Source organism: Epinephelus fuscoguttatus, linkage group LG18, assembly GCF_011397635.1.
Source record: "Epinephelus fuscoguttatus linkage group LG18, E.fuscoguttatus.final_Chr_v1".
Classification (NCBI taxonomy): domain Eukaryota; kingdom Metazoa; phylum Chordata; class Actinopteri; order Perciformes; family Serranidae; genus Epinephelus; species Epinephelus fuscoguttatus.
Genome location: NC_064769.1, coordinates 29,962,827 through 29,975,609, shown reverse-complemented (window position 1 = coordinate 29,975,609; position 12,783 = coordinate 29,962,827). Strand labels below are relative to the sequence as shown.

At 40.8% G+C, this 12,783-nt stretch overlaps 1 protein-coding gene across 2 annotated transcripts in view; it reads right to left on the bottom strand.

Moving 5' to 3' along the window:
• Positions 1-252: 252 nt before the first annotated feature.
• The window catches only part of dpysl2b (dihydropyrimidinase like 2b), a 49,413-nt gene continuing 36,882 nt past the window's right edge, over positions 253-12,783 (bottom strand). For both annotated transcript variants that reach the window (XM_049603496.1, XM_049603497.1), the window contains exons 9-14: positions 12,135-12,291; positions 11,867-12,008; positions 11,399-11,569; positions 4,249-4,428; positions 3,800-3,965; positions 253-2,241 (exon numbers count right to left, since the gene is read on the bottom strand). In XM_049603496.1, coding sequence (XP_049459453.1) covers positions 2,150-2,241; positions 3,800-3,965; positions 4,249-4,428; positions 11,399-11,569; positions 11,867-12,008; positions 12,135-12,291 — 908 coding nt within the window. In that variant the 3' untranslated portion in view covers positions 253-2,149. The remainder of the gene's footprint in view (positions 2,242-3,799; positions 3,966-4,248; positions 4,429-11,398; positions 11,570-11,866; positions 12,009-12,134; positions 12,292-12,783) is intronic.

The window sequence follows — 12,783 nt, the reverse complement described above, 5'->3', positions numbered from 1 at the left end:
TTCATTCCCCCCCGCTGTGGATGCTTTACACATATACCATGCGCAGCACTGACAGACTTTGCCTTCTATAGGCTCCCAGTTAGATCAGAGGGGAGGGAGTGTGAAACAACTGGGGTTGAAAGCACAAACAGAGGTGGTGTCGTCTGTATCTACATTATATATGTATGTATGCGTGAATGTATATGTGTGAGTAAGCCTGTTGTTTAAGTCTAATTTCTTACTCTAGATTGAAGTAACTGGCCCCTATGTCCGTGTCAGGGTGAGCTCGTTGCTCCGTGTTGAGTCATGGGGAAGTAAACGGCTGCAGAGGGATGGTGAGTAGTGGCCAAGACCTCATTGACATAAGAACTAACACAGGAAATCAGTTGCTTGGCTTAATGAAAACCAGATCATGCACAAAAAAAAAAGAGTGTATGAGCGCTCAGCACGGCCCTGAGCGATGTCACATCCACAGCAGTTCAGAGTGCTGTACAGGAGCCTGCTGCTGCGCGTGTCCCATCCCTCACACATCAACACTGCACACTATTCAGAAGTACATTAGCTCATGTCTACTTTCAAGCGTAAATCAATAGTGCTCAGCCCTTAGGCACCTAGTTACAGAATGACACTAAAAAGCAGTTTGACAACAAGTTAAAAACTCTAAAACATTAGAACATTTCAAGATATCGAGCATTTTTTCGTCTTTACAGGGGCTCTACCGGCAGAATAGGCCCTACGAAAGCGCAAAGTCTGGCACCTTTGAATCGGTTAATCCTGGCTATTTTACATCTTTTCTTTTTTTTATCTTACATCCTTCACTTACCTCAATAAGAATAACAAAACAAGAAACATTTTTTAAAACTATCAGTACAACTTCTGTGGGTTCAGGCACATAAAGAGTAGAAAAGAAAGAGGGATTTCGATGAGTATAAAACAGTCACATTTGGAGGAGGAGAAACATTCTGTATGTAAATGCACTGGTTGGTGATGATGGCTGTGTTGACAGCGTTTAATTAACAAACAAAAAAAGAAAAGTGGACCTTTATGATTCACAGGAATGCAAACAAACCGGAAAGTATGTAGCTGCGTGGTGAAGTTTTCTAAAAGGACGGCATTAAGAGTCAATAAGGCAAGGAAAGGTTGAGTTTCAAATGACAGCAAGTACAACTTTCCTTTTCCTCCCTAAATCCTTCCATCAATTCTCCCTCTCCACACTCAGATGAGGCATAAAGCTCTATTTACTACCTGCCAAAGCTCCTTCTGCTCCGCAAGACTCACAAGCTCTAAGGCAGCTGCCAAAATATGGAATATGGTTTCTTACTTATGTACCTTAGCAAAGCCACAGGTGGGAAAACATGAGATGAGAGCCAGTGCAGCCAGAGTCAATAACTCTAATAAAAGATCTGTTCAACTTTTCGAACCGTTAAGGCCGTCATCCTGGCGAATTATCAATTGGGTACTGACTGCAGGAGTGTGTGACAGATGGCGATGCACTGGAAAGTGAAGCAACTGAAATGCAACATAATACAAATCACAGACAGCTTGAAAGAAGTGTTTGATTCTTTTCGGCTGAATTAACTATAAGACTGTTAGATTTAAAGCAGCCTAGTGTTCGGCCTATTCAGGAGAAACAAGAAAAGAAGACAACAATACTGGTTTAATAACCGTAAGCCATTTAAACGGCTTCAAAAATGACAAGACAGAATGGAAATATTATGGACATCCTGCATGAAATGTTCCTCTTCTCTTAACTGTGTTACTTCAGTTTAGTCTCACTGGATCCCTCTATTAAAACAACAGTAAAACAAACATCAGAAGGAAATATGGCAGGGAGAAAAGACGGTATAAAAAAAACAAAATAATGCAGTCAAAAGTGCTCAAATAAGGAGTGTTTCATTTTTTCTCTTTTTTTTAAATCATATGAGGCAGACCTTTTTTTTTTGTTTCTAACTGTGTCCTCTAGGGTCGGGCTTTTGGGGAGGAGGAGAGTGGGTATGTGAAAAGCGGCGAAGGAGGAGGTGAAAGATCGAGGCTGACGGATGGCCTGGTCGGGTGCTGCGAAGGGGTTTGGCTCCTGGTGTCGTGACGTGGGTTTTCTTGACCCCTCAGCTCCTGTAGGCCGTCCTTCCTCAGACCTTTGTTTCCTCCTCAGCGGCCAAGGGGCGGACCTCTAACCCAGGCTGGTGATGTTGGCCCTGCCGCCTGGTGGCGCCACGATACGCTGGGTGTTCCGGCGAGGAATGTTGTCGTCAATCTGAGCACCTGTGAGATCAAAAAGAGGGTTGGCTGTTCAAAGTTGTGTTTAGACTAGACCTGGTGCTGAATGCTGAGCGCAGCTGAATTTATGGATGTCTATGGTATCGAGTAGCAGCACTGCTCAAAAGCAGGGGTATAAGGAAGTATTGATACACTCGAGAATTGCGATATTACGTTTGATGATACTGTATCGATCCTCAACAACAGTATTATTGATTCTAAGTATAAGATTTTTAATTAGTAGTTCATGCAAAGATTTTTGGCTGTGGTTCATTTTGTGTTGTGTTTAAACCCCCCCACTGTTAGATCCTTCAGTGTCGTAGTGTCGTAGTCTGTCGTCGACCATTTCACCCTTCCACTCCAACGTAACAACATATTGCTAGCATAAACACAAAGAACATAGAGCTATGACACAGTCAACAGTAGGAGAATACCCCTTTTCCAGTGTTGAAGATTTTATGCTTCTTACTTATAAATAGAGCTGGACGATATGGCAAATAACAAAATGATAAATATTTTTAGACTGTATGGGCATATACTGTATATATTTCGATATTTTAAAAATCTCCTCTAAACTACTGTAGGCTACTGAAATAATAAACTACTTAATGAACTTATTACAAGAAAGAAAATAAAGTACTGTTAAAATAAAGTAAAATAAAATACTGTTTTAATTAAGTTAAATAAATAACTGTTACAATAAAATTAAAGTAATATAAGGCGAATAAAGTACTGTTACAATAAATTATTATCAAAATAAAGTTAAATAAAGTACTGTTACAATTAAGTTAAATAAAGTACCGTTACAATAAAGTATTATTAGAATAAAGTTAAAGGTACTGTTATAAAAAATGAAGGTACTATCATGAAGCAAATAAAGTACTGTTATAATAAAAGTTACATTAAGAACTGTTACAATAATATCAAATAAAGTACCTTTACAGTAAAGTTAAAGTACTATTATAAAGGCAAATAAAGCACTGCTATAACAGTTAATAAAGTATTGTTATGATAAAGTTAAATAAAGTACTGTTACAATAAACGATAGTTATAATGAAGTTAAACGAAGCAGTGTTTTAGTAAAGAACTGTTACAATAAAGTTAAATAAAATACTGTTATAGTAAATTGTACAAAATACTGTTAAATAAAGTTAAATGAAGTACTGCTATAATAAAGTTAAAAAGTATTGTTATAATAAAGTTAAAGTACTGTTAGAATTAACAGTTATAATGAAATTAAACGAAGCACTGTTTCAGTAAAGTACTGATACAATAAATGTAAGTAAAGCAATGCCATAATAAAGATTAAATACTGTTACAATCAACAACAATTATAAAATAGTTAAACTTAGTATTGTGTTAATGAAATAAATCAAGAAGAAGCACTGGTGCTTTATTTCTAAAGGCTCTGGCTCATCTCGAGCTGAGGAGTTGATGTTTTACGTGAAGCTTCAGTTAGCTGTTAGCAGAAGGTTAGAGTGCGGCACCATTAAACATTAGGATTTATTCACTTTGAGAGGGAAACAAGTTAACACAGTGATTATGGACTAATGTTTGCACTGACCAGATAGACTGAAACCAGACTGGTGCAGATTACGGACGGGCTGGTTGGGCTGCTTGGCAGGTGAGGTCTTAGCAGAGGAGGCAGGAGTCATAGTTTTAGGTGTGACTGACACCTCGCAGACCGGACCGTCGTACAGTCCTCTGGGTACGCCCCTCAGCTCAGCCAGCTGCATTTTAAAAAGAAAACAGACACAACACTCAAAGCAATGAAAACGGACAAGGAGTTATTCCAAGTTTGGGGCCGATCTGTAATGAGCTGCATCATCGCTCCAGCTTTCCACAAAACAATCAATCATAATAAAAAAAGCTGGGTGTGGAGCCTCCCTGTCAACAATCACAACTTCACTGGACAAACTTTGCACAAGCGGCTGTTTAATGAGTTGCCAATATGGAATCAGCTAAAATAATTAAACACAGATACTAGCAGAGCAAAAAGAATCAGCACTGTACCCTGCTGCGAGCCTTTATCCTCTTGTAGACGTAGTCAGGGAAAGGTTTGCGGGCTACGAAGCGTCCCGAGCCCTCTGTGGTGTGGAGGTTCCCTTCCTCCAAGACGATCTTGCCCTGGCTGATGACCACCAGAGGCCCGCCGCGCACCTCTGTGCCCTCGAAGATGTTGTACTCCACAGTCTGTAGAGGAGAAGGTAAAGGTAAACATTGTATTGAAAGTGTTTCCAGCATTAAAATATCTGTTTGTTGCAGCAGACTCAAGTTCAGGATCACAACAGTTTCAGAGTAACAGGTGTTTCGGCTTAACGAGTGGCCGTGTTAACTAGTGACCCAGCCTATTGAGTTGTGGTTACTCATAGTGACAACAGTTGTCAGAAACACCAACAAAATGCCTTCAATTTTATTTTAATCAATTTTAAATACACACTCATCTGTGTTTATTATTGACGCCAACCATTTACGAGCTACCACGGATGCATTCAGCTGAAAGTCACAAGTTAACACAGGCCATCGTTAAACTGAGACCCCAGCGACATCTATGACTGCAGCCTTTTTAATGTGTTGACACTACACTGAGTACACGATCAAAAATTCTTCTGTTACAGTGAAACAGAAGCAGAATTCATGTTTGCCTAACAACTGTACCGCCGAGCTCTGAACCTTTCTGTTTGACACAAGCTTCGTACAATGTGGTCTAGTGTCCTCTTTGGCTTGGGAAGATTCTTGATTTCAAGATACATAACTCTGAGTCTGTGTCATGAAATCTGACATTCTGTACATGACCACAGATTGCATAGGCATAAGCATCTTGTGACTTGTATGCTTGTATTGTGTTGTTGATGTACACGCTACACGTCTCCACCACATGTATGTATATATCTGGCCACTGATTATTGGGCGACTTGATCTGGAAGTTGGACACACTATTTGTCAATATGCTTTGGTAGCATCCGCAATCTTTGGTGCTTCATGCCCCTGCTTGACAAGCTATTGCACTCTACCACACTTCCATTACCATACTGCATGCCCAGCCTTTGGTACGTCATCATTAGCCCTTTTTTATTTTATTTTCTTATACTTTAATGTTAATTGAGTTTTAGTTTGTGTGTTCGACCATATGTATCTTTCGTAACAACTCACAACATTCTTCGCACAATCAGGAAGGTAAAGGTAAAAACTAATAGTCATGGTAACACATGTCATATCTGTGTCCAGTATCTTGAAGTTCATGTATCAGTTAGTCCAGATGTTTTTTCTACTGTGTCATAAATCATCCATTTCTTCCTTTTACAAACAAAAACATTTTCTCTCACTCTAAGCTGACAGGTCATTTTTTTCATAGCACAAATCTCTCTTATAATGTCCACCTTTTGTTCTATAGTAGGGGATTCAGTCTTGTGCTTATTCCTTGTTGTTGCCTTCTTGCTTGTGATCAATAACATCTTAGCCAAGTATCTACAGTATCATAATCCACGACACAATCATTTGTATATCCAAGGTACTTAATTTTGAAGTTATTAGGTACTGCACATCCTAGAATGTCTTTAACTGTAACATTCCAATTTTCCCAGATTTGGTGTAGCTTGTGACATCCCCAAAAAATATGTGTGGTTTGCCTCTCTATTCCCACAAGCATTAGCCCTTTTTACACAAAGACTGTGCCACAAAGTCACTTCTTTATACCACCTTTGCATTTTTTACACAGAACCAAACGACGACGACATCATTCCGCTCCAGTGTGCGATTATACACTGCGGAATCAAAAGAGGTGTGACGGGTGTGACATGTAACACAATAGCGTTGGCCTCAAGTGTGACATAAAACATGCATGTTGGCAGGGCTTTCTAAACAACAACAACAGCATTAATGTGTCAATAACAACATTTACCATCCCTGTTATATGACTGCTGATCTCATCCCCTGCTAAGAGGGTAAGGAGCTACCTCAGCACTTCCCCAATTTGCAGACATTTAGAGCCTTTGTTCTTCTTCTTTGAGTTAGCCGCTAACTGCTAACAGCAACTTTTTAAATTTCCCACGGTGCAAAATGTAAAACCTGTGCCACCCATGATCCTGTGGCAGGCTGTCCTGTTTATACAGATATCATTTTGGTGCTGTCACTACCTCCTGTGGCGGCTTAAGGGTGAGACCACTCTTCCCCCAATTTCACAATAATACCTTGTACAAAAAATGGCGAGGCAGCATAATGGCGTGATATTCCCACTCTGAACAGGTGCCGTGAAAGGGGCTATTGTTTGCAGACTGTAAAATGGTCTATACATATATATGTATATGCAAAGAAATTACACCAAGACTCTACTCTTCACTTTGTGACTTAATTTCATATCAAAAAAGGTGAATAAATTCAGTTTACATGAGTTTATGATTCATTTCAGGTTAGACGTTTTTGTTTCTGATCTCCACCGTCAGATGTAAATGAACTCACTTCACTCACACACTAGATTCACAGGACTGACTAAAAACCTGTTCACGCAACCCCCTCATTGCAAGTCTGTTCACACATCACACTTCATGTAGCTCTCTTGATAGATGTTTTATACATCACCAGTTGGAAGAGGAGGACGATACAGAATAGGAGTGTTCTGAATTCTCACTGAGGCTGCCTCAATTATTGATTTTAAAAATTCATTTTAAAGATGAAAGGAAGTTTATTCTCTCTGCCAAATTTGTGTGAAAATGCCAAAAATGATGTCATTCGACCATATCAGTCCCAGTGGTTGGACTGATATGGTTAAATGTTAATGATTAATTGAGGCTTACTGATAAACTGATTTATGTATCTAACCCTCAGACAACATACGCATAGCTCTGGCTCTTACAAGCAAAATAAGCTGTCATGTTTAGTTGTAACCCCTCTTTGTGTTACGGAAGTCCAAGAAACATGGCCGAATCTAAGTTTGGATGTGTCCCATTCTACTGTGCCTAATGGTACTACTTTATCAATGTTAATTTGTCTGATATATTGCTTACGAAGCCAAACATAGTCGTCAGCTCAATAAAACCTTCAAAATGTGATTTTCTGGGGGTGACCCTAAAGTCATATATATGATTAGAAATCTTGAATGTAATTATTCACATTAATTGTTTTATTGTTTTCAAGTTTTTCAAGTAGTTATTTGACTTTACGCATTTAATTAGGGGCTCAAACAAGAAGGGCTGAAACCTTATTAAAGGCTTGTTGATGTCTCAGTGGATTTTAAAAACATTGGCTGATGAACTTCAGAGGCGGTGTGCACAAAAATGGGCATGACATGTCACAAATCAGACTATAAATCAGAATTTTTTTTGTTAATTTATTACAAAAGTTGCAGAAGATGTTAAACCATTATGTTGAACCACGTGTGTTAAATAAATGTGAAATTGCTCCATAGGGGGTGCCACCAGGTTTTTCGCAAAATTTGGCCATAAATCAATGATGGTTTGTCCAAACTGAACTCCGTGGATATTGTAACCTAAGCCAATGAGGAATGTCCCCAAAATGTTTCTGCTATTGACCAATAGGAAGCAACAGTTTTGCCAAAGAAGAGCGTTGCCTGGTGGAGATCTGGACGTAAATCCATGAGCATCTGTCTGACTGTCATAAAACCTGTTGTTTATCTTTGGTACAGGTGTCGTGAACAGTCAAAGGTCTTGATCCTACGCAGCGTTCAAGTTTTAAAGGTCTGCCCTGGCTTAAACCCCAACACTGATATATTGATGTAATCATTTTTGCAGTGTCTTGGCTTTCTCCACTGAAGATAAAGCATGTCATAAAGAGTGTTTTTAAAATCTAAGGCAGGTTGAGGCTCTCGTCTGCCAACCGACAGCTGTGCTCCTGTGATGTTGTACTGCAGCTGCTTGTACCTCAAACAACCGATGCAGATATATCAAATCATTGCAGAAAGACCTTCAAAGCAGAGATCCAATGATTCATCTTCTCCAGCTGATTTCCCCCCATCATGAGATGATGTAACCTCCCTGTAGCACATGCTGTATGTGGGAATGTTGCCGCTTTGATTCACGGATTTATGAAAATCTCACTCGGTCTGTCTCTGGAAATTTGCCAGAGCGATGCTGACGGACCTCCAGTTTGTGTTCACACATGATGCCGCCGTGTAAAACTGCCAGAATATTTATGGATTAAAGTGCACTTGTGAAAGGAGCTTAACTGATTTAGAGTTGAAAGCGCTCCCTCTGGCTGCTAATGCTAATAAAGAGAGCAAAGCCAATCGTCGGGCAAATACAAGTGATGTGGCACAGAGGCCTGAGTTCTCAGGCCAGAGGAAGAAGAAGAAGAAGAAGAAGAAGCGGGGTCGTACAAGTGGTTTGGGTGTTTGGGTGTGTGTGAGTGTGTGGACAAGGAGGGTGGGGAAGTTGCTGTGTGACGAATTTGGAAGCTGTATGACTGCTCTCTCCTAAAAGCTACTGGAGCTAAAGCTGAGGTCATGGCAATCTGGTGGACTGTGAGAGCCTGAAATGAGATCACCAGGGGGCTGGGCTATCCTGTCTCACACACACACACACACACACACACACACACACACACACACACACACACACACACACACACGAGCAGTTTCTCCCATGAACATTAGTCCCGTCGTTATTCTGACCAAGCGGAATAAAAAGAAACCAAAGAACATGACAGGCTTAAGCAAACAGACTTCAAGAACATACATAGCAATGGTCTCTGTGTCTCTCTTACACACACACACACACACACACACACACACACACACACAGATACATACATACTCAGTGATCCGCCTGCTAACAATCAGAAACTATGTGTTCCAGTTCTCTGGCAGATTTTAAGGATGACATCACTCCCTTGACGCTGTGTGAGGCCCACACCCTGTTCAACAGTCACACAACAGCCTCACAACAAAAATGCACTAATAAACCTGCTGCTCTGGCTGTCATCAAATATATTAACTTTATTCTTATTATTAATCATTATCAGATACTAGAATACATTTTTATTTAATTAATAAATTGGGTTTTTTAAGAATCTAAGATGTATTTTATGTAGAATCACTTACTTGCTTGGTATTTTTAAGACATTGAAAAGGGGTTTTTACTTTCTTAACGCTGCATCATACAATAATGGTAAATGGACTGCACTTGTATAGCACCTTTCTAGTCTTCTGACCACTCAAATGTCTTTTACACTACATCACATTCACCCATTCACACACACTGGTGGCTGAAGCTACTATACAAGGTGCCACCTTCTACTCAGTAAGCATTCACACACTCTCACACACATCAGGAGCACTTTGTGGTTCAGTATCTTGCCCAAGGATACTTCCACATAGGACAGGATGAGCCAGGGATCGAACCACTGATCATCGGAATAGTGGACACAGCCAACAGTGTGATTCCAACTTCATGGCGGCAGTTTGAGGTAGATCCTCCCCTGTGTTAACTTGACAATGTCCCGAGGCACAAAGCCAAGTCCATAAAGACATTTTTACGTGAAGTTTTTTTTTTCACCAAGAAGTCTCTATCTTTTTTGTTTTAAGATATTTTTAAGTCTTTTTTGCCTTTAATTGAGCAGATAATTGTTTTGGCGTGAAGGGCTGGATGGAATCAAACCTGCAACTGCTGTGGCAAGGAAAAAGCTTTTGTACATGCTGCTTCTGCTCTATCAGGTGAGCTAACGAGCAGCCCAAACAGTCTCTTTCTTATCTTTTGTAAGACAGACATTTCTAGAAAGTTCTTGAAATAGTTTTTTTTAATAAAGATTCTGGGACAGAAATCATTTGACATGATGGATATTTTCACTTTATTGTCTGAATTGTTCGAAGATTTGTTGATCATTGTTTGAGTGTTCTGATTTATCGTGTTAACTCATTTAAATCCTGTGTTATGAAGCACTTTGAGCTGCATCTCTGCTTCAAGGGTGATGTATAAATGAAGTTTTATATTTTCATTTCGGCTACTACTGTAGAGTACTGTCTTCATTTACGACACCAGTAACCTGATGAGTCCAGAAGCAACCTCTGATCCCATCCACTATCGGCTGCCAATGATGATGCTTCTGGGGGCAACAGCTAATATTCCTGGAGATCCGGTGTAACCAGCAGATATCTGGGCCAAGACTTCCTCTTCCGTGCACTGCTCATCGATTACAGTTTGATTAGCAACTTGAGACAGGTCTGGACAACAGTTCAGCTGATTGCAAAATATCAGATGTCTGCATATCAATGCGGATGAATTAGAAAAAAATAACTAAATCGTCATCAGACTATAGCTGGTGTGTTCCGAGATTACACTTCGGCCAAAGCGCTCTGCCTCTTCTGTTCCCTAGACGCACACTCAATCATGACTGATCAATACTCAGGCTGCAAATAAAAACCAGAATGCTTTCAATATCAAGATCTTGTACCTCTGCCTACAGATGCTACATACATATGCAGATATGCTGATAGAGATTATCCACTAGATTAGCCACTATGGGTAGAATTTTATACTCCCTGACTTTGGCCCCCCCCAGCGCCTCGCATTTCTGCGCTCTAGGTGCCTGGCGTTTTTGTCAGAGCGCTATAAACTCCTCATTTTGAAAAAACTTCAACTCAAAGCGGAAAAGTGCTCCGCGTCATCTTTTTTTTCCATTTGAGAGGCGGGCCTTCTGTGGTGGTCTTGACAACTAGCTTACAGTTGGCAAGCAATCGAAGAGAAACTGGTGGTAGCGGTTGCTGGATATCCAGAGCTATACGGGCTGACAATAGACAGCAGGTTGTCAAACTGCCCCTCAGTCATCCTCCTTTTCTATTTAGGGTCTCATGTACCCACACAGATCTCGGTTTCCCTGTGACCAACAAACTATTTACTGACAGCCTCTCACCCTCAACCAGAGCTACAGCAAGTACCCTGTGCCTCAACATTTTAGGAGCTAGCTACTGATTACTGTAAGAGAAAAACAATGGTAGATTGATAACATGGGAAGGTTAGTGCAAGGACGTGATGGGGCAGTTGCCTGGCAACAATAAAAAGGCGCAGCAAGTGTTATTTTTACTCGTGGCATTCAATTAAAAATGCCACCAGTGCGCCTTGCGTTTTGCAACCTACAAAACGCTTCCTGTGTGATCAGGGCCTTACTAATGGGTAAATATTATCAGTTATGAAGTTATGAGTGAAGTTGGTACCGAGTTGTGGCTCTTGGCAGAGATGATCTTCGTGATGTCTGGATCCCACAGCACCAGGTCGGCGTCTGAACCCACGGCGATACGACCCTTGCGGGGGTACAGGTTGAAGATCTTGGCGGCGTTGGTGCTGGTCACCGCCACAAACTGGTTTTCGTCCATCTTACCTGTCACCTGAAATTAATCAGAGCTCAGAGTGAGTACAGGTTTTGCTCTCCGACTTTTAACTGCTCTCGCTTGTTCTGCCGATCCTCTCCATGCCATTCTTCTTCGTGCATTTTTTTATTCAGTCAGTCCTGCTCAGTGTGGGCTATTGTGTTTTTTAGTATTACATAATTTTGGATATGTTGATTGTTTTGGAGCAATGTACACTTTAATGTGTGCATGGTTTTTGTTTCTTGGTTATATATTATGCACACAGTCATTTTTACATTTTCTTCATTTGAAAAATGAAGGTATAAATATACGTACCACACACTTGTCCCAGATGATAGACATCCTCTCCTCAGTGCCGTTGACGCCCTCAGGAATCAAGCTGAAGTCGTCTTTGCCCACGGCACGCTGGGCAGTGTTAAAGGGACAGTGTGCGCTTCCTGTCACCTGCAGGTCACCACTACACGTAGGTCAAAGTGGAGAAAGAGAAAAGAGGTTTTCATTGTAGAGACAATTATGTTGTAACACCAAATCCAATTATATAATTTCACTATATCCAGTGTGATTGGTTGCATCATCCCCTTACCAGGAGAGCAGGGAGTTGAGATAGTCTGGTGTGGTTGGGTCGGGGCTCAGAGGAGGGGAGGTGACGTAGGCAGCAGCCTTGGCCCAGTTCTTGCTCCAATAGTGAGAACCGTCTGTTCCCAAGCTAGCGGTAATTGGCTCTCCATAGACCACAGTGCCTGAAAGTCAGATCCCATTATAACACCAGATACTACGCTCCTGGAGTTTGTTTCGCGCTCGTTAAATGGGCTGTTGCAATGTTTCCTGTTTGTGCTTGTTTGTGTCGGTTTTACTGTCTCTGTTTTCTGTAAAGATCTACTGTGTGAGCACAGCACAACACGTCTGATTAGAGCTGAGCAGCTAGAGTAATTGTGAGTAAGTAGGGGTTTACTGGTCCAAACCCTAAACAGACTTGTGGGACTCCACAAATGAAGTATTTATGTCAGTGTTAGTGGGGTAGACTGAGGTTTCATTTCAAGTCTCATCTCTGTGGTTTCTGGTTTGGGAAAAGGGGGCACTAAAATAGAGACAAATGTGCAGCAAATTTTGATTTAAGGGACAGTTCACCCCAAAAATACATATTTTTTCTCTTACCTATAGTGCTTTTAATCAGTTCAGATTGTTTTGGCGAAAGTTGCCGAGTGTTGAGAAACTGTCCGTAGAGATGTCTG